Consider the following 23,248-nt stretch of genomic DNA (forward strand, 5'->3'; position numbering starts at 1 on the left):
ACTGAGAGGCATCTGTGGCTCAACCTCAGTGATATTAAGGACAAAGAGAAAAATGTTCTGTTAGATTCTCCCGTTTCTACCAAGGGGCAACATTCTCATCTGAAAAATGAAGCCTACCCGGAAGTGCGAAAAACTGCAATACATCGAAAATCCGCTAGGGGAAGGTCCCAAAAGGGAGCAAATGTCCATAGCCCCCATGTTAAAATGTCCATTTTCACAGCATAAATTCATGTTTTTACAGGTTGGTCCCATGGACTTTTATTTTATTTTTCGATAGGTTCCGAGTGCCTGACAACGGCGAGGGTAGTAAATTTTTTTCTAACTCGTTAGTTTAGATAGTATTTAGATATAAAATGTATGACAAATAAGGGCGTGGTTAACTTTGATTGACAGCTTGATTGACAGCTTAGGCTGCGCCAACTGGAGAATGACAACATAAGAAGCGCCATTTTTTAACACATTTGAAATATAATACTACTGTTTCTGTATCATGAAATGTAGTTTTAAGAGTTTTTCAGGCGAGAATGTAGTTGTTTAAAGCTCAAATCTGTGGTTTATTTAAAGATTTATGAAAATTTTATCCAGTTGTGAGATCCAGCGATGATGACCGGGCGCTCGGCGCATGTACCCCGCCTGCAACAGCTTTTCCTCGGCTAGTCGTTCGCCGCTGACCCTGGTGTCTCTGTAGTGGTTAAACATGAGGTATAATTCGTCTTGTGTAACGTTATATCTAACGGGCTATTTTTGGTTTTGTGAATCTATAACTTGTTCCCTGGCCAATCGTTTTGGCTGAGGGGAAGTTTCATAACTTTATAAGCTATTTAACTTTACCGTTGTATGGTTAGACTAGAGCGCTGACTTTGTATGTTTGACTGAATTGTTTGCTTTATTTGTATAGCTTCTTATACCTTTTACTTATACTTTTATAATGGCTAATATTGATAAAACTGAAATTTAACAAAAAGAGACTGGGTTGAGTTTTGTCATTTTAAATTTTAATACAACGAAGATGATCTATAATGTTGTTTACTGCAAAATCTGTTGTTTAGTACAAATGCACATATTGCCTGGACCATATTACATTGTTTAATATTTTTATATTATATTTAAAACGAAAAGAGGCAGGTTTGTGTTTTATATTTTGTTTTTTTATAAATAGGCAAACGTTATGTGCAGTGAATATAATCAATATGCGTTGCCTGAACCACATTTGTGTGGCTATAATGTTTAAGATTTCTTTAAATGAAAACGAAAAGAGTTAGTATGGTGTTTTATAACATATTTCGTTGCCTAAAATATACTCAAAGATGACCGGAGTAGCACAGTGAGCTGAGTGACGCGCGCTGTGTCAGAAGGTGGGCGGGGTTAGGATTTCCCAAGATTTCCCAAGATGGCGCCGCCCATACCCCCCATAAACGGCTTCAAAACCGTTCTTCAGAAAGTCTATGGGTGACGTCACAGACGCTTTGTCCATATTTTTTACAGTCTATGGTTTCTACACATGGTCTCTTTGGCAACGCTGTTACTGCTGCTGTTGATAAGCTTCAGGAAGCATCTAAGCAGGCAGCTGCTTTGCAAAAACTTCTCCCCCGCCGATCTTTTCATGAGGCTGCTGAGCGGGAGCAGCCTCACTCATCTAAAAAAAGCACTGAACATCGTGCAACTCAAAAACAGAGTGTGTCCGCCCGCGCTCCCCCACATAAACCACGGGGACACGGAGGGCACGCTCAAACCCAGCAGCCTTCGAGGGGTAGAACGGATCTGAGGACCGTTATTACCGCCAAGAAGGCTGCTGGGAAAAAGTCCTGACGTCCGAGGGCTCAGGACAAATGAGGGTAGTCCCCCCCGAAGTGCAGCGGTCAACACCTCTTTTTACGGTGCCCGTCTCCCTTCGGTACCCTCAGGGGACCGTTCTGCCAACCCTGCCACCTCCGGTGTTTCAGGGCGCAGCGGTCTCCGGCGAGCACATATCTCAAGGACCACCCGGAAACGTAGTGGCCTCGGGATGCCCGCCCCCTCTGAGGAGGGTGTTAGAGCAGTCCGTTCAGTCGTTCCCTGCCGGTGCGCCGCTACAGGGCGACGAGCCGACTACTCAACAGCAACAAAATCCAGAAACCAGTCTCGAGAGACTGGTACCTCTAGTAGAATCTTTGACAGCGTGGAAGCTACTGTCAAATGTTTCTCGTTGGGTCCTGCAGACCGTGGAAAAAGGGTATCAAATACAATTCAAGAAACGCCCACCTCGGTTTATGGGGGTTCTACCCACAGTGGTGGGCCCCGAGCAGGTTCTGGTTATGGAACAGGAAGTAAACACTCTGTTAGAGAAAGGGGCCATAGAATATGTACCTCCCTCCAGCAGGGAAACCGGGTTTTACAGCCGGTACTTCATAGTTCCAAAGAAGGACGGGGGATTGCGTCCCATTTTAGATCTTCGAGTTCTGAACGAGTCAGTCATGCAGCTCAAGTTCAAAATGTTAACATTGAGACAGATCGTGCCACAGATCAGGTCCGAGGACTGGTTTGTCACGATAGATCTCAAGGACGCATATTTCCACATTTCCATCCGTCCATGTCACTGGAAGTTCCTGAGGTTTGCTTTCGGGGGCAAAGCATACCAATATCGAGTTCTTCCATTCGGCCTAGCTTTATCACCCCGCACTTTCACGAAATGCATGGATGCAGCTCTGGCGCCTCTGCGCCTCCAGGGCATTCGCATAATGAACTACATCGACGATTGGTTGATTTTAGCTCAGTCGCATCAGTTGGCGGTTCGACATCGAGATGTCGTTCTCGCCCATATGAAAGAGTTGGGGTTACGGTTGAACGACCAAGAAGAGTGTTCTTTCTCCACTACAGAGGACCACTTTCTTAGGCGTGGTTTGGGATTCTGTGTCGATGCAGGCGCGCCTGTCACCGCCACGTATAGAGTCCATCCTTGCAGCTGTGAAAAGTGTAAAGCTAGGCCAGCTACTCACTGTCAAACAGTTCCAGAGACTGTTGGGTCTCATGGCAGCAGCTTCCAACGTGATACCTTTTGGACTGCTACACATGAGGCCCCTGCAGTGGTGGCTCAGGACCAGGGGGTTTTCCCCGAGGGGCAACCCATTTCGCACAATCAAGGTCACGCGGCGATGCCTACGTGCCTTGGTTATGTGGAAGAAACCTTGGTTCCTGTCCCAAGGCCCAGTGCTGGGAGCTCCTTGTCGTCGCAAACTGCTAACGACGGATGCTTCCCTCACGGGCTGGGGAGCGATCCTAGAGGGTCGCTCATCTCAAGGTCTGTGGGAAGACCATCATCGTTCCTGGCATATCAATCGCCTAGAGATGTTAGCTGTCTTCCGGGCTCTGAGGAGCTTTATCACAGATCTCAGGGGACACCATGTGCTAGTACATACGGACAACACTTCGGTAGTCGCCTATATAAATCACCAAGGGGGTTTGCGCTCGCGCCCATTATCCAATCTGGCACGCCATATCCTCTTGTGGTCCCAGGGGAAGTTGCTGTCTCTCAGGGCAGCCTACATCCCCGGGGTCCAGAATTTAGGAGCAGACACTCTGTCGAGACAGGGGCTGAGGCCCGGGGAATGGAGGCTCCACCCCGAGGTGGTGGAGCTGATATGGAGGGAGTTTGGCCAAGCACAAGTGGATCTGTTTGCGTCTCGAGAGACGTCTCACTGTCCACTTTGGTTCTCCCTCACGCACCCAGCTCCTCTGGGACTGGATGCTATGGTGCAGACGTGGCCGAGGCTACGTCTGTACGCTTTTCCCCCAGTTGCTCTGCTCCCGGGAGTTCTGGAAAGAGTTCGCAGGGACCGGGTTTGCCTGCTTCTTATAGCCCCGCGCTGGCCGGGCAGAGTATGGTTTCCCGATCTTGTGTCGCTCCTCGACGGGCCTCCTCTGGAGCTACCCGTCAGGAGGGACCTTCTGTCCCAGGCGGAGGGCTCGATATTTCACCCTCGGCCAGAACTGTGGAACCTGTGGGCTTGGCCTCTGAGGGGGCCCAGCTCATAGAGTCAGGTCTCTCAACTGAGGTTGTTGAGACCATTCTACAGTCCAGAGCTCCCTCCACGAGGAAACTTTATGCCCTGAAGTGGAGAGTATTCACTTCTTGGTGTAGTGACCGTCGGTTGGACCCAGTTCACTGCCCAGTTGGTACAGTGCTGGAATTCCTGCAAGAACGGTTCACTGCAGGTCTGACCCCGTCCACTTTAAAGGTTTATGTGGCAGCCATAGGTGCTTACCACATTCCTTTGGGTGGAATGTCTGTGGGGAAGGACCCTCTGGTATCTCGTTTCCTTCGTGGCACCTGGAGGCTGAGGCCTGCAGTTCGCTCTAGGGTGCCGCCGTGGGATTTGTCCATTGCCCTGCAAGGCCTTTCCCTGGCCCCCTTTGAGCCTATTGAGTAGGTTCCTGAGAAGTTTTTAACATTGAAAGCTCTGTTCCTCCTAGCCATTTCCTCTCTTAAGAGGATAGGGGACCTCCAAGCACTGTCGGTTGCCCCGTCATGCTTGGAGTTTGCTCCGGGTATGGTGAAAGCTTTTCTGCATCCAAGACCGGGCTATATCCCCAAGGTCACTAACGTGGCCAGACCTATTATATTGCAGGCCTTCTGTCCTCCTCCCTTTCAGAATGCGGACCAGGAGACTAATAATTTGCTTTGCCCAGTCCGGGCATTAGACGCTTATGTCCACAGAGCTGCCCTGTGGCGTAAAAGTGATCAATTATTTGTGTGTTTTGGGTCCCCTAACAAGGGATCTCCAGTGTCTAAGCAAAGGATGAGCAAGTGGGTGGTTGAGGCCATTTCGCTTGCTTATGAGGCAGCCGGACAGCCTTCTCCTATGGCTGTCCGGTCGCACTCTACTAGGAGTATGGCGGCCTCCAAGGCCCTTATATCAGGAGTGTCCTTACAGGACGTTTGTGATGCGGCAGGCTGGTCCTCACCGCACACTTTCGTCAGATTTTACTCCTTGGACCTGGACTCTACTCCAGGGTCTCATGTTCTGTCTTCCTAGTGCTGCTCTTCGTGATTTCACACAGGACAGACATTTGTAGCTATGGTGGCGTTGGTATAGACGTTCCCCTAGCGTCAATCTCGACGCAACGCGAGTTCCCTTGAAAGGGAACGCCTCGGTTACGACTGTAACCTCGGTTCCCTGAAGAGGGAACGAGCGTTGCGTCACCTTGCCATATCTCCTTCATGCCTGTCAGCTGCTACTTCAGACTTTACGAAGCTGCCGCTCTCTGTTTTCAAGCAGGCTTTATAGTTTCCAGGTACGTGACGTCACCCGCATCTGACGTTCCGCCACGCCATTGGGCTGATTTTACATGTGCTTCAAGACATCATCACGCGAAGCGTTCCCCTAGCGTCAATCTCGACGCAACGCTCGTTCCCTCTTCAGGGAACCGGGGTTACAGTCGTAACCGAGGCGATTTTGTTTGAATAAGAAATGAATTTATGAAATCCAAATTTTAATATAGCCTATATATATATCTTTTTTTGGCTAGTAGAAGTTCTGAATGGCCGGTAACTTAAAAATTTAGTAGCCAAATTGGCTGATGGGTGAAAAAGTTCATTTCAAACCCTGCATGTAACGTGTAACAAGGACACTGTTATATAAAGTGTTGCCCAACCTGCTGTAGTTTTTGATTTGCTTGACAATTAACTGAAATAATATTTGAGATTATGAATGTGGCTTCTGCGATTAATTGAATATAAAATGTGTTGTGTACACAATTGCATTTAGTTCTACTCCCATTGACTCAAATGTTCTTTTTTTCAGAGATTGAGCGGGGTTACCAATCACAGACATCTATTGAGTGCTTAAATGTAACGGCAAATCAGAGGAATTAAAATTTGCCAATAAGTAACTAATATACTACACTCTTAAGAGTTCTTTATTGGCATTGAATGGTTCCATGAAGATACTTTCCATTAAAAATTTCTATTGCAGAAAATATTTTGAATGTTAATTCTGTTTATCAAAATTCAAAACTGCAGTTAACAAAGGAAAAGAGTTACCAATTATGAATTTTGCCATAATGATGTAGGCCTTATATCTACTGGATTGAGAATATGACTCATCAGCACATGAGAAGGTCAGCGTGGTTTCTCTTTGAGGTGCTATTCTATTAGTAAGTCCAACCAGCATGATAATTGCAATGAAATTGCAATGACCTGCTGTCTTTGTTTTTCCCAGAATGTTGTAGATCAGGGCAGGGATTTGACATAAATGGCTGTGCTCTTCATTAATCTTCATGATACAGTGTAATTTGTTGTTTGACTTTCAGATTTACCTGTCTGTACAGGTCTTTTTCTTCATTGATCATTAAACAAAAAGGAAACATTTTTCTTGGCAATGCTTGCTGGAAACTTTTATATTAAAGGAATAGTTCACCCAAAAATGAAAATTATCCCATAATTTACTCACCCTCAAACCATGTATATATTACTTTCTTCTTTCAGCCGAACACAATCAGAGTTATATTAAATAATAGTCTGGCTCTTCCAAGCTTTGTAATGACATTTGAAGAGTTTTTGAAGCTCCAAAAAGCGAATAAAAGCAATCCATACGACTCCAATGGGTTAATAAAGGCCTTCTGAAGTTAAGCGATGGGGTTTCTTTAAGAAAAATATCCATATTTAAAACTTTATAAACTATAATCACTGCTTTCTGGTAATGGTTGGACGCGCGTTCATGAGAGAGTCAAGTTCCGGTAGAAGAGTGACCTCTGACCCGACACATGACGTATTGACGAACGTAGAAGCGCAGATGATAGAGCAAAACAAAACACTTAAGTCTAAAGTGAGAAGTTTTAAAGAAAAATGTCAACGGATTTTGATATAAGAGAAGAGATTGATATTTCGCTTACAAAAACCCATGCATCGCTTCGCTTCAGAAGGCATTTATTTTGTATGGATTACTTTTATGATGGATGGATGCGCTTTTTGGAGCCTCAAAAACTCGGGCACTATTAAATTTTTTACAAAGCTGGGAAGAGCCAGGATATTATTTAAAGGTGAACTAAGTAACTTTTTTATCTTAACCGGACAGCTTCAGAGTCATTGGAATGGTTATATGACTGTTTTCGGGTTGAATGGTGGTCTTCTCGCACCCCTCGAGCGCCTGTGAGACGAAAAACCACCCTTGCAACTTTGGGCCGGCGGGCCCAATGTAACGATGTAACAAACTGCTTTACGGCACTGCACACATATATTATCTAAACATTTAAATGCTAGCCTTCTGTGTATTATACATACCTCAGTGGACATGGCTCCGTGCGTTCGCCGGGTTCTTTGAAAACAAATGCACATGACCAGCGGGAGAAGATGGGACGAGCCAACGAGTTTTGACGACAGTGTTGTCAAATATCTATTCCGAAGCTGTAGGGGGAGCTCTATAGAGAAACCCGCGAGCAAAAAGCGAGAAAACAGCGAAGAAATCGGCAAAGCTGCATAATGAAGCTTTAATATAACTCAGATCGTGAGTTCATGTTATCTCAGGTCCATTAAATAATATTAATTGATACAATTAAATTAACGAAGATTAATAAATGCTTTAGAAGTATTTTACATTGTTAGTTCGTTATCAGGTAAATAATGTTACCAAGTGGGACTTTATTGTAAAGGGTCACGATTTATTTTTCTAAATAAACCATGAATATATGGGTTTTTGAATATTGTCAATTCTATTGTAATTCTTGCAGTCAAAAATGTTGAGAACCAGTGATATACTGTAGCTGCTATTAGCTGCGTTTTAGAAAGGGGTCTCTCGCAAGGAGATAATGTTTGAGGATGAAAAATAATTCCAGGAATGTTTACCTGAAAGTAAAAATGTTTATTTTGATTTCATGTTGACTTTACAGACCCCCCTTTTCCCCCCTTTATAACCAGGTGTGTTTTAAAACGGTGAATCAGCAGCATACCATTAACATATTTTCTTTATATCCAACAATTGTTACCTTTTTATGTGTAGAATAATGCTTAGTATCAACCTGGGACTGTAGTCTAAAAGCCTGAAGTACTGTCCTCAAACCAAATATCATCAAAAGAAAGAGTTTTACATCAGAAAACATTGGTAATATTATCTTTTGAAATTAAAGCTGGCCAGAGGACTCTCGAAGTGAAAATCCTTCAGGAGAAAGATGTATCTGCCTCACAGTTCTCTGCTAACTCAGGGACAAATGGAGCGCTCCACACTTTTCAACTCTGTTTTTGCTTCAGAGCTTCCATTAGAGTGACACATTTGAAGAATTCATTCATGGGTGAAATCTTTTTTTATGCATGAGGCAGCAAGCAATGTTAAGTTTGTGACTTAAACAGCGATTTGCTTCTGCCAAACTAGCCCTGAAGAGACTAGCCTGACACGTCTGCCAGATGTTCCTCAGCCCCTCGGCTGCTCTCCTTCTGCTCACCTTCTCTCTACACACGTTCAGTCACACACAGAAACATGCACTACACACGCTAAGTCTCTTCATCATATATGTCATTGAAGGGCCATCTGGAGTGACTGCCGGTGATTCTTCAGACAGATGCCACTGGTGTTTCTGGCTCACACATCGACACCCGTCCCATCAAAGGAAATTACATCAACTACACAATTAGCAGTGTTTCCTTTTGAATCCTGGACAGATTTGGCTTGGCCTCTGTGACACAATAGTCATTTCCTGTCAAATTAAAACCTGCAACCATCCGATTAGTTCATTCATTTGTCAGTTTATTTATTAGCTTCTACTGCTCTTCCAACTTGAAGAGAGGCTGAAGTTTATTTTTTTAACTCTCCTTGATAATTTCAGTCTGATCATAACAGTTTGTGCGCCACATTTCAGCCTGGATTATTTTGTGATCTTGTCCAGATAATGCAGGTCTTGTAAAGAGACTGATAGTGAGGGATAGAACCCGATCTCACAGGAAAACATAATTATTGTGCGAGATGGTAATTTTGTATTAATTCGTACAATGTGAATCATAAGAAAACATGATTTTTAGACAAAAAGTAAAGATCAAATGAAGATCAAATCCTAAACATAACCTTCACTGGGGTGTAAGTACACTGTAAAAATTAATTTTTCAAAGTTAAATTTAGTGGTAAATAAAACAAAGAATGGAGTACATTTTACAAGAAAAAAATATTTAATATAGTTTCTTTTCGAATTACTTGTGAAATTTGCTAGCAATTTTCTGAGTGAAAATTGTTTTAAAGCCTTTTTTTTTTTTCACAGACAGCAACATTGTGTCGGCCCAGATCCGGGCCACATCTGGTACATTCGGATTCCACGCTTACCAGATGTGGGCCGGATCTGGGCCGATACTATGTTGCTGTCTGGGTTGTTTGTAGATCGTACGAAAACATATGCATGAGATTGTACAAATTCACACGAATTAGCCACCAATTCACAAAAAAGGGAAACAAGTTACGTATTGCCTTTTTTCTCCATTGCAGATGCGATTTTATTAAACAGCCCAGCGTCATGAAAAAAGTGCATGTGGGTCCATTTTAGAAAAATTATGTCTCATTCCTTGTAACACGTTTCACAGCACTTTCAAAGTGAAACGTCCAGTGACCGGTGCTTCAGTTTTCTCTGAAACAGTTAAACATGACTGTGGCAACAAAAGAGGAAACCCAAGGTCTAGCTAGGTCTAGTCCTGGGTTGCAGAAAATGCCCTTTTCAATTCAAATGGCCAGACAGATGGTGGAAGATGGTCATAAAAATTATATTGTGAATTATTATTAGTATTATTATTTTTTTTACATTTCCCTGGATTAATGTTTATAAGTGGACCACGTGGAAAAAAAAGTACATGAAAAATACATGACCCCTTCAACACCACACTAATAAAGGTGTGTTTTTCTCTGCAAAGTTTTAGGCACTTAGTAGAGGCTAAATGTGACCATCTGTTCTAAAGTGTTAATGCAGCGAGGTTCTGTTCGAGTGTGTCTAATGCATAATGCTAGCTCTCACTTGTATACCATGCATAATGCATTGTCTAGTCAACAAACAGAAGTATACTAGTATTGCAAATCAAAAAAACTAAAAAACCACAAAGGCACCCTGGCACTCAAACAGTGGAAGAAGTTTGTTAGCATATCCCCAAACCTTATTCAATGATTAATGAACAGTTTTCAGAGTTTCCAGATGTGAAACATATCAAACCGTTAACACACAAATAAATTCTTTCTAAACTGTGTGAATTGAGAAAAACAAAATGCGTAAAATGCAGCATACTGTTAAAAAAGTGTCCTATAACAGAGCACATAAAGAACGACTCATAAATGCAAGGTGTATTTTTAATTATAATCTATTATTATTATTATTATTATTATTATTATTATTAACAGCCTACCAACCACCTAGCACAACCCTAGCAACCCCTCAGAACACCCTAACAATGCCTTAGCAACCACCCATAACTCCCTAACAACCACCTAGCAACACCCTAGCAACTGCCTTACGACTACATAGTGCCAAGTTTTGCCACAGCAAGCACCACTTAAATGTATTCAGAAAATGCATTCAGAATATTACAGTTTACATATATGAGTTGCACGAATGAGTCATTCTTTATGTGGTCTATTATTTATGTCCGTTTTCCTTTAATTTTATTTGCAACTCATATATGTAAACTATAATATTTATATTAATAATAACTAGACATTTTCTGAATAAATGTAAGTGGTGCTTGCTGTGGCAACACTTGGCACTATGTGGTTGTAAGGCAGCATGTTTCTGTTTTTTCGAGGTTAAATTTTGAGGTAAATAAAACAAAGATTGGAGTACATTTTACATACTATTTTATGTAAAAAAAATAAAATAAAAAAAACCTATTTTAGTCTTTCTACTTTAAAATTTCGCATTTAATCCAATGCGTTTCATCCAGTTTCTTTTCTTATTACTTGTGAAATTTGCTAGCAATTTTCTGAGTGATTTTTTTTTTCTTTGCAAATTAACTTCCCTTAATTTAATTTGCAAAGTGCACAGCACCAGAATGCTTCATTAATAAGTTTAAAAGCATTAAAATGTGCCTTCTATCTTGGGTTGATTTGGAATCACACCTTTAGCTTGTGTATTTTCATGGTCTGCTGCATGGAGATTATGTTTTTGTGACATGAGATATACAGTAGATGTTGATCTTACTGAAAGGTTCAAGTGCCTGTCCTTGTAATCTTCCACAGTAGCTTATAAAGTGACTATTTGCTGCAAGATGTGCTCTTTCACAAGCTTCCTCTATTGACGAGTGTGCTCTGTCATTGCAGAATGTATACTACACCAGCACTCAGCAGTTATTCGTGGGCATCTTGAGCCCCACCGTTGACGATGATGACAACAAGTGCCTGGTGGATGTGAACGGCCGGCCACGGCTCATTGAGTGCAGCTACGCTGCGGCTAAACGCATGAAGCTCCACTGGCATTTTACTCAGGTAATACAGTCTGCGTTCTCTCAACAGGTTCTCACTCCTTTGGTGTACACTTAAAAAACTGTATTACATTTTAATTTCATCAGGAAACGGCAACCTGCTTGTAATTTACCTCACGGCAGTTGAATGAGTGACTGGCCAAATAGTCAACTAAATTGCTGTGCACCATTTTGTCTGTCAAGCACACACACACACACACACACACACACACACACACACACACACACACACACAAAAACACTAATAAAGCTTGTGGGTTTGGACAGTTTTCATTAACACTAGATGCAATTTAGCCTAGATGATTGCATGGAGTTTTTATAGTTCTTCAAATTGAGCAAGACATTTGGCCCATTTCTTCCATGAATTTCTATGTACAGTGAATATATGTACTAAATGCACATTGTCTTCATCCAAGACACTTGTGCATCTGTTGACTACATCTTATTTGTGGATTATTTGTCTTTATTTGAAAAACAGGAGCAATGACATTTTGTTTGATGAACATAGATGCTGCCGTAAGGTCAATTACAAATGGTCAACTGTATGTATCTGAAAAGGTAGGGGTGGCACTTTGGGATATCGGTTTCTTTTTTAACTAACCAACATTGCTGTTTTAAGGTTGCGGTTTTAAGCTGTTGTTTCTGTTCTTCTGCTCCACTGAGATGTCATGTTTTGTCAAGGACATTGCAGTGCTTGTTTGCGAAGTGGAAGAGTGACTGCCATAATGAAAACTCATGTTTTAGTCATCCAGCCAAGAAAAGAAAATGCTAACAAAACACAACAACAATTCAGTCGAGCAGATCCTTGAGTTGAACAGATCTCAACTTTGATAACATTTAATTTCATTTTCAATTTTGTCACATATTATGCATAGTTTTCTATAATGAAAAGGTTAATCTGCTTTTAGTTTAATTGATTTATTTAATTGATTTATTTAAAATTGGTAGAAACAATAGGTTACTGTCGTAACCCCGGTTCTCTGAAACATCGAGTGGAGAGATCGACCTATGGGAAGGGTATCCGTACCTGACCTCTGCAGAAGCATCCAATTGCACCAAGTCTGGCTAGACAGACAGAAGCGCGCAGCCAATGCCAGGTAAGGCCACACCCCCTTACCTAGGCATATAACTTCTCCGCGCGCTGCTATTCCTCAGTAAGTATATTCGCTTCTCGTGCGGCAAGCATGGCAACGCTGGTGGATCTCTCCACTCGATGTTTCAGAGAACCGGGGTTACGACAGTAACCTATTGTTCTCTTTCATCATCTCGTTTAGAGATCCACCTATGGGAGAGACATGGACAGCTCCCTGATTGTCCAATACACTCACAGTGAGGTTCTGAAGGCCAGAGAAGGACGGTCACCTCAGAGAGGCGGTGCCTGACACGTCCCACAAACATGACCCTGCAAGGGTGACGCCACGCTAAACTGCTGTGGACAAGCAGGGCATGAAACATGCACGAGACACATACATGATAATGGCCCCCACACCACCAATGCACATAGCTAAACCCAAGAAGGAATGCGAATGCTTGGTGACAGGAATGAACATGGCCAGCCGGCCCATTCACTCCTCGTTGGTTAACCCAAAGGGGCTGTGGGAAAGGGCTAAGAGGACCCTACCCCTAGGACCGAGTGTGCCACCGAGGTTCTGGTGACATCCAACCGGTAGTAACGCTCAAAGGTATGAGGAGAGGCCCAGCTGGCAGCGGAGCAGATGTCCTGCAGTGGCACTCCCCTGAACAAAGCCCAAGAGGCGGCTAAGCCCCTTGTGGAATGAGCTCTGATGCCCCCTGGGGGCTGCACTCCCTTTGCTTCATAAGCCATAGTATAGCGTCCACAAGCCAATGTGAGAGGCATTGCTTTGAAATGGGACTCCCCTTGTGCGAGGGAGCCCTTGAAACAAAGAGCTGGTCGCTCTTGCGAAAGTACTGGTCCTGGTCATATATGCTTGCAGAGCACGGACGGGACACAGAGCATTCAGCCCCTGATCCTCCGGGGAGGCAAAGGGTGGAGGGTGAAAAGCGGATAGCTCCAAAACCTCCGAAGTGAACGCAGGGAAGCATTTCGGCATGAAGCCGGGTTAGGCTTAAGGGAAACCTTATCTCCACTTAGGAAGAATTTGGCGCACGAGGGGTGAACCGAGAGTGCATGTAGCTCACTGACCCGTATAGCAGATGCCAAGGCCGAGAGCAAAGCTGTCTTGGTAAGATGTGAGACCACGCCCATCACACCACCCTTCGAACACTTGCCACTTACAGCCATATAGGGATCGTGTGGAAACAACCCTGGCATTCTGAGTAGTGGCGATTACACGCGGCGGGAGCCCCAGTGCATTTAGGTTCGTCCTCTCACGGGCCAGGCCCAGAGAGCCACCCTGTCCGGGTGGGGGTGGTAAATCTCCCCGTTGGCTTGGAACAGTATGTCCGTGCGAGGGGGGAGGCACCATGGCTCGGCGTATAACAGAGGGATTATCTCTGCCAGCCACGGGGCTTTGGGCCACCTGGGTGCTATCAGAATGAGAGACAGGCCGTGCTCTCTCACCCTGGCCAGTGTGAAATTATCAGGCACAGGGGAGGAAAAGCATACAGCCGCACTTTGGGCCATGGGTGGGCCAGTGCGTCTGCCCCGAGGGGCGCGTCCACGTCCTTTAGTGAGAAGAACATAGGACAATGGTGGTTTTCGCACGAGGCGAAAAGATCTACGGCTGCCTGTCCGAATCTCATCCATAACATCTTCACTATCTGCGGGTGAAGACGCCAATCCCCGTAGATTGGGTTTCCCCTCGATAGCAGATCCGCGCCTCTTTTCAGAATGCCCGGAACATGAGTCACGCGTAATGACAGAAAAACCCGTCTGCTCCACACCAAAAGCCTGTAAGCTAGAGCGTGGAGTTTCGACGAGCGCATGCCGCCCTGACGGTTGATATAAGCCACTGCCGTGGTATTATCGCACCGTACTAGAACGGGATGTCCCTGCAGGCGAGGCAGAAAATGATTCAGAGCTTTCCAAATGGTAAAAGCTCTAAATAGTTAATGTGCGCTGAACGTAGTCTGCTCAGCCACAGACCGTTCACCGTTCTGCCTTCTTGGGTGGTTCCCCAGTCTGTTAAGGACGCATCTGTCATCAAAACTTTTCGCATCATAACCGTCCCGAGGGGGGTTCCCCGTGCGTAAAAGTTCTCGCTCTCCCAATGGCGCAGGGCCAGCGAGCAGGCGCGCGTCACCGTTAGCCGAGCGGCAGAGATCGCGAATCGGGCTGAAATGTAGTGACAAAACCCATTTCGTGAACGCTCTCATTCTCAGGAGACCCAACGGCACAACTTGGATAGATGAAGCCATGAGACCCTGCAGCCTGAGGCATGCGCGATATTGTACTCTCGCCCCTTCTCTGAACTGCGACAGACAGTCCATCAGCGAGCGAATGCGCTCTTGAGAGAGACGCGCTCGCATGGAGACTGAGTTAAATTCCAAGCTCAGGAAAATGACATTCTGACTGGGAGTCAGATTGCTTTTTGACCGGCAACACCTTCTCCTTCGATTTGGCTATGATGAGCCAATCGTCTATGTAAGTCAGAATTCTCAGCCCTGATAGTCTCAGGGGCGCCACGCCCGCCTCCGCACACAGACAGAAAGTTCGGGGACTCAAATTGCGCCCGAACGGAAGAACTGTGAAGATTTGCTCTCTATGTTGGCAGATATATAAATCTGCACAAATTAATTTGATTCGTTTGTTAAATGTGTTGTTTAGTAATGTATGTGTTTTGTGTTGGGAAAACACTGGGGCCGAAGCCTTTAATAACTGGGTGAGGGGAACCAAGTGCGTAACACTGCTTATGTACTTTTCCTCACGACAGCGTCACTGAACACACGGGCTGCGCAGCCACGAGACGGGATTAACCGACCGTCCGCAGGAGACCCTGTGTCTTTTGGACAGGGGTTCCGGGACCGGGAGAGAATCCGGAGGGCTCGTGGCCCGTGAAAGCGGGCTCAATACTCCTAACGGTCGAACAACAGGCAGGCAGCTTGCGTTCGGGGCCGCCTTCCTAGGAAGGCATAAATTGAAAGCCTCAACACGTAATCGTAACACATCAAGGCCCGTGACACCGTGTTAACAGTCTAGCGGGACGCTCCAGCTGTGCTGGAGTTGTTTCCTCCTGTGGAGCTGGCCACACAATGTTGAGACGAACGGCCGCTCGCTCACAAACTTCCAGGAGGATGGACTGAGGCAAAGCCGCGTGAGCGCTAGCCTAGGGAACGCTAAAAGGACCGCGTCATCCCCGTCATCGGAACCGGACGGTTCGTCAACGAGAGTGAGGTTTTCCCGCGAAGATGTCCTCTTCAGGGAATGCGGATTGGGCTGATGTCAGCTCAAATATTTCAGAGAGGTGGCGCTCCGGGAGTCCCCCGGTAGCGCGTCATCATCACAGTGTCCTCCATCCGAGTCAGAAAGGCCGAGCACGGCGCGCTGGGTCGTGCAACTAAAAGCCGGCTTAGTAAAAGCTAACATTACACGGACAGCAATTACAATGACCGCAATTCTCCGGGTTCTCCAAAGCTTCTTGAGCGTGTAAAGCACAAGCAGACCGCGCAGAACGAGAGAGTCCTTAGCGGCGATGAGAGCACCACACGCGGCCGGGCAGGCTCGTCGTGATAGGCTGTTCCCCGGAGAAGCGGCGGTTTAGGCGGTCACATAGCCATGGGTGGGCCAGCGGTGAAGATATGATATGGTGATCTGGCGATATGTCCTCCTGAAGACTCGAAAGTGAGCAGCGTAACGTTAATCCAACCGAACTGTGTCAATGCAGAGATCACGAGAAGCGAATGTCAACTGAGGAATAGCAGCGCGCGGAGAAGTTATATGCCTAGGTAAGGGGGTGTGGCCTTACCTGGCATTGGCTGCGCGTTTCTGTCTGTCTAGCCAGACTTGGTGCAATTGGATGCTTCTGTAGAGGTCAGGTACGGATGCCCTTCCCATAGGTGGATCTCGAAACGAGATGATGAAAGAGAACTGCTAGCCTGGAAATCCAGACATAAATTTCATGGCAGTTCACATGTTTATATAATGTAAATAAGCCATGATGGTAATGGTAAACAGGTCTGGTTTGCTCTTTGGTTGCTGGTTAAGGAAATAGTCGAAAGAGTTGTGTTTTCAAAGTCTCCCTAACAAAATAAGTGGCACATCAAGCTAAAGGGCTCTTCTGAGATCCAGAGACAAAATTCTTACATATTTTATAATATGACAGATGCTATTTTCACAACTAAATGTAATTTCTCTTGAAACTAGAGCACTTTAATGTGTCAAGTTTGTTTTCAACTTTCACAATGAGAGTGAATTGCGGGAACAGCAATCAGGTAGACTTGTGTTCTCTCCTCTCCAAGTTTGATGTCAGCAAAGAACAGTAAAGTTAAGTTGATGTGTGTCTCTCTCTAGTCTGTCTGTCTGTCTGTCTAACCCAGCTGGGCAGTGCATCTTTTGGCCTTTCTGTGTCTTGCTTGCTAATGCTGGCCACTTCCAGGGCTGTGTTCTGTGACTTTTTTTGCCTGACAAAAAAAAGTAAGAGTGAAATACAACTATTTATTTATTTATTTATTTATTCACGTCACCGAAAGCAAATAGTTTTAGCAAATAGCAATTGATTTGCGATAGTTTGCACGTTGGCTTGATGAATAGATGCTCAGATGCTCATTTGCGTTGATGCGTGTTGCAGTAGCTTAGTCATATCTGTCTATAACATGACATATAGCCTATAACATGCTCTCACACGTTTATTTTTTAGCATTTTTGGGAGGAGTGAAATTTACATATGTGGTTTCAACAACCAGATGCATTTACACTTGTCCAGTTTCGAGTCTCAGACCTCCTCCTAAAGTGGTTTGAGCGATCGGATTTAAATCTGTCTCGAATGCGTTTCGGGGGGCATTTACACCTGGTCTTTTCACGATCGGATAGCTATCAGATCACAGAAAACGCATGAAGTGGCCAGGTGTAAACAGCCCCTTAGTCTAGCTAGATAAAAGTTCACGCAGCTCCTGAAGCTCTCTGTACCAAGCAAATATTGTCCGTATCAATATTCAGGGAATTTCGCATATAGATTAGTGGTTCTCATGTGTGTAAGCCAATACAAAATGGAGAGTGACGTCACCAGTCGAAATAGCTGTACCCCCCCGAAGCTCACGGTATAATTCGAACACTGATTATAGGTGCACATACTTTTAAAACAAGACAATGATTATCTAGTCCACAAGTCAGTTTAATTACAACTCTGTAATAAAGCAAGATGGAAAGCAATGTATTGACATTGACTATTGATTTATAGGCTGTATTGCATTTCAAATGTTGATTGGCTGGACATACTGGTCAATATGGATGCACATAAATAGTAAATAATAACCATCAAGTATCAAGTATTTCTTTTATCATTTAAAACACTGTGACATGCTATGGCAAGCCATTTTAGCTTTCATTCATTCACAGGATGCATTTCTGATATCAATAATTAAATCTGTACTATTTAAAATGTAAATTCTTGATACTAAGAATGTACTTTTTCTAGTAACAATGTCTATTTCTGATTTCAGGAATTACATTTTCATTAGTACTAGTTAAAGGAGGGAGGATTGTAGTGGAAGCACTGGGGAATTTCAGTCCACTTCAAATCCACTTCAGATCCACTTCAAATGATCCACTTCAAATGTTGACTACTGTATATTATATTATATTACATTATATTATTGTAGTTTCATACACTTCACTCACAGTTGATATTGTAATTTCTTCTCAGGAAAATAGTTTTCATTCCACTTTCTTCATTATTAATTGAATTTAGTGTAGAAAAAATGTACTGAAATTTTATTTTATTTAAAAATGTAAGTTTAAGCAATTAAACTAGATTTCAATATCAGTGGTGTATCTGTCGGGGTCTATACAGAAACTGTACTTTGTGGCTGGTGCTGTTTACACTTTTAAAACAGTCATTGTGTTTACAGTTTTAATGTAACTTTTAAAAAGCCATTTTATTTAATAACAAGAAAGGGGATAGAAATAAAACAGCTGATGGATTACTTTTAATAATACTGATTTTACTAGCTTGTATGAGATGCATAAAGTACAGTGTGAGCGTCTGTTTATTAGAATTGTTTTCGCTCTTTATAGGACAGATGATGATGTTACTCATTGAAATGTGTGTCAGTTACTCTCGTTAATTAGTTTTGGTCTTATCGCTTGCCATTTGTAACTCCTTTCTCCAATGATGAAATATCTCTGCTGCCTTTTATGTATGTATCTCACATTAGCTGTGGCTGAAGGCAACGCTCCAGTATAATCTCAGTCTCACGCTCATGCACACATCGTCACTGGAATAGACGAGATCAATATCAAATTCCTATGCTGGTCGACTTCTTAGACCTAATATAAGAGTACAAGGCTATTCTTAAAACAGCCAACTGACCAAATCTTTATATTGAATTGATTAGTAGGTCTGGAAACAGGCCTGGGTCTCTGGGATCGTGAGAGATCATTCATGTCGACATCAGCCAGTGATGCGCAACAGTTCAAGTGATGGGCTGATTTAGCATTGCCCTTCATATTTACCCTATGCCCACAGCTGGATGCACACCGCCATGTTAGATTTACCATGCTTGAATGAATCACTTTAAAGACTTTGGAAACCTGTAACCTTTAACACACTTCTTATGCACCATTATGAGTGGAACATTTGTGCCTCAGGCAGCTTTAGCAGATGTACAAAGACAAATGCCACATGCCCGTGACAAATTAGGGTGAAATTAGGATAAAGTGATGAACACTTTCCAGAGAATAAAACAAGGGAGTAGTTTCAATATGCAAAAACAATATAAAAATCCTCTTGCTTTATTCTTATTTCATTAGTTTCAAAGAACACTTTGACTAGGAGTGTTTCTTTAAGTGTCATTGCATTTGTCAAGAAAGAAAACGTGCAAAGTTCATTTTTAAAAACAATGAAGAATCCCTCAGATGTTGAAATAGCCATCAGAAATAACCCTTAATGATAAAATAACCCCCCAAAGTGTGATGATTCAAACTCAAGGTTAAGGATAATTCTTTGAAATCAATAACTTTCAAAACATTCAACTGTCAGCAGTATCAATAAACTGACAACGGGCGACGTTACTTATTACATCTGAGGCTTCTTGCCAAGTTTCATGAATTATTCTGAGTCGTGCAATTTTTAATCAAAAGTCATTGGGACTTTAAAGACTGCAATGTCAGAAGAAAGCATCATGAGATACACTGAAGTCGCATGCCAGTTTTTTTCTGGTTTTATCTTTGAAGTCATTGTAATTTAAAACAACATAATAATAATATATACTGTAGGACAAAAGTAAGGTTTTTTTTGTTTTTTTTTGTTTTTTTTGTTTATCTTTAAAGGAAGAACTAGGAAAGAGAAAAGCACTTCAATACTGAATGGATGCTGAATTTAGCACTTCAAATAGACATTAGAACAGTCTATCCAAAATAGTTTATTTCAGACAGTTGTAGCCAGTTTTATTATCATTAACTAAAACCACAAAACATTTTCATTACTTTAAATAAAATTACACACACAAACACACACAGTTGTGGTCAGAATTATTCCCTTCCTTGGTAAAACATGATCAAAGAAAGCTATCCTTTGATCTTTCATTAAAAAATTTTAAATAAATCACAAAAGTCTAACCTTTCGTTCAAGTAATTATGAAATAAAAGTTTTTCTCTAATACACATTGGCCACAGTTAATGGTAGCCCTAGGAATTCTTATGAGTAAAATATATCTGAAGTATATTTTCTTTCATAATTAAAATTTTTAGCACACCACTGGCTGACTAGGAACATAAAATGATCCAGCCATGACTTCTTGTTTCACAAGAGTATAAATATGAGGTAACACAAAATATATTATAAATCATCCATCACAATGAGTAAAACCAAAGAATATAGTTTTGATGTGCAGCAAAAGATTGTTGAGCTTCACAAAACAGAAAGTGGGTGTAAGAAAATTCCACCATCAGGGCAATAATTAAGAAGTTCCAATCAACTAAAGATGTTACGAATCTGCCAGGAAGAGGACGTGTGTCTATATTGATGAGGAGAGTTTGAGTGGCCAAAGACTCTTCAAGTATCACAGCTGGAGAATTGTAGAAAGAATCTTGGTCAGAAAGCCTAAAAAAATCATCAAACAGCACCTACATCACCACAAGTTGTCCGGGAGGGTTTCACAGGGATAAAATAGCACGCATACTATTGACCTGTTAAACTCTAATACTTGTAGCTTTATATCTTGTTCTCGTAAACTTAGAGGCAGCACAGTATAGGCTTCAGATAACCCTTCTTTAAAGAAACTTATAGTGAATGTAAGCCTCTGCTTGAAGACCTCCTGACCACAGCTGTGTCAGACGCCTTGAGCACCTCTCAAAGAGTCTGTGGGACTGAAACCACATAAACCCAGGTCTAAAGGCCACAGGCGTTCTCTTCTGTGAAAAGCGGGTTAAAATGAACTCTGGCAGTGGAAAAAATCAGCCACCCTATCTCAGTCCTGCAGTCCCATCCTCCCCGGCTTGAGATCAGTGCGGACTCTTCCTTCTAGCTTTTAGCCTCCTCTCTCATGTCTAAGCCTGCAGCGCTGCTGTTCCCTCGCAGATACTCCAGCTGCGACTCTATCAAGCCCTTTTCAGAAGAGGAGTTGAAAGATGAATATGAATTTGATGTGACTGATGTCTCTAAAGTTTGACCCAAACCTTCAACCTGCTCATGTTTTTCTCTTCATGAGCCAATTTGAACCTCCAAAAATGCTGTCAAGATTATGACTGTCGAATTTCATCACTAAATCAAAATTATTAGTAGCATTTCTCGTTACCATAACACAAGCATTTTCTAATTCTAAACAAATATAGTGTAATAGAAAATGGATACAATTAATGTCCCTGACACATACAGTACATACAATTTAAGCTTGAATTGCCTACTAATGGAAAACATGTTTTTCATGTCTCATTAGTAATCGTATATTTAACACTTCCAGCACACGTACATTTTTGTATGATTACATAAATACTAAAATACACATAATTAATGTATAATGTATAGTATCAACAGTATCTAAACTATTTTTTTCAGATTAACAAGTTTAGAGATGTGCTAAATCTTATGAATCATTTTAGGTTTAAAAGGTTTAGGTTTAGTGACAAATATGCTTAATGTCATCAAATGTATATAATGCACATACCTAAAAGGCCTTGGTAACACTTTATTTCATGTTACATGTACTTTTACAGTTATGCATAATTATTTGCATACCTATATATATATATACCCTATACCAAACCCAGTAGCACTTTATTTTACAGTTCTGTTCCCCATGTACATACTGTATTTATTATAGTAATTACAAAAACTGGGTAAGAACTAGGTACTTACCCTTGAACCTATCCCTAAACCTAACCTTACCCCATGTAGTTACCTTATATTACCAGTACTTTCTTAGGTAAGTACACTGTAAGTACATGTAAGTGCACATACTGTAAAATAAAGTGCAACCCCAAGCCCTAATCCTACCCTAACCCTATAGTAAGTGTGTTGCTAATATTACTCAGTACGTAAATGTATAATTACACTTTAACTAAGTCTCCTTAAAATAAAGTGTAACCAAAGCCTGTAATTTAATCATCAATATCCACTTCATGCAAGCCCACTCAAACAGTGCATTCATTTAAATGGACAAAATTTGCATTACACCACAGGCTTGATGTAAATGACATCACATACATTGGTTCATGCTTGTCTTTTGACCAACTGCAACAGTCCAACTTTTGACAAAGTGGCATTCAAATCATTTTGGCTCTGTTCACACCTGGTATTAAGATGCGTTTTGGTCGATCGGATCACAAGTGGACGACCCTAAATACAGGTGTAAACGGGGTCTAAAATGCTTTGAGCTTGTCCACTTTCGACCACTTCCAGAGGCAGTGAAAATGCATTCGACTGGATTGCTTTCATAGTGTAAACGCTCATGTGATCGAATGTGTTCAACCAGCCACAAAAGACCGTCTTCTCTCCATCTACTGATCTAATGCGTAACATTATGGGAAGCGTGTTGGCCAGATGGGATTTAAACTTTGTCGGCTGGGGATCCAAGTTTAATTTGAAGAGGAAAAATGTACCAAGCACAATGTTCTCTCACCATTCCTGATTTCTAACACACACTCACAGCGTTCGGCTGGTCTTGCGGCTCCAGAGCAGAAACTAAAGCTGCTGCTCTCTGTATGTTTTCCGTTGTCTCTGGTCACATTCATATGTATATTGCACAAGCTTATTTTGTCCATTAGATTGAAAGATCTGAAAAAGCCCACACAATTACCTGCCCTTAGACCCTCCCCTCGAAGAAATCAGGACAGAAGTGGATGAAAGTGGACAAAAGAGTCGGATTAAAACACCAGGTGTAAACGGGAATGTGTCTCCCTCGTCTAATTGTGATCCGATCGACCAAAACGCATCTTAATACCAGATGTAAACAAGGCCTTTGAATGAGATGTTACTACATTGGCGGACAAGATCTGGGGACTATTTTCAACTTTCATTTCTCTTAAAAATTTGTAATGAAAGTTATTGTCAATTCTAAATGTACATGTTTTTTATAGCTGAGAAGTGGTTTAGGCCTGAGGTTAGGGGCTCAAAAATATTGGCATAATTGTAAAATGTGCCTATAGAAATACATTCATGCTAAAGATTTCAAAAGGTCTGTAAATACTTTTACCTTTTAAATGCTGTCACTTTGTCCAAATGTTACATTTCAGCATCTTCCCAAACACAAAGATGTATG

General features: G+C 42.5%; 1 protein-coding gene across 1 annotated transcript in view; it reads left to right on the top strand.

Moving 5' to 3' along the window:
- The window catches only part of galnt18b (UDP-N-acetyl-alpha-D-galactosamine:polypeptide N-acetylgalactosaminyltransferase 18b), a 132,621-nt gene that overhangs the window by 107,711 nt on the left and 1,662 nt on the right, over positions 1-23,248 (top strand). The window contains exon 10 of the mRNA XM_084107830.1: positions 11,253-11,417. Within this exon, the coding sequence (XP_083963956.1) occupies positions 11,253-11,417 (165 nt within the window). The remainder of the gene's footprint in view (positions 1-11,252; positions 11,418-23,248) is intronic.

This window comes from Abramis brama (assembly GCF_963993115.1).
Source record: "Abramis brama genome assembly, chromosome: 3".
NCBI lineage: Eukaryota > Metazoa > Chordata > Actinopteri > Cypriniformes > Leuciscidae > Abramis > Abramis brama.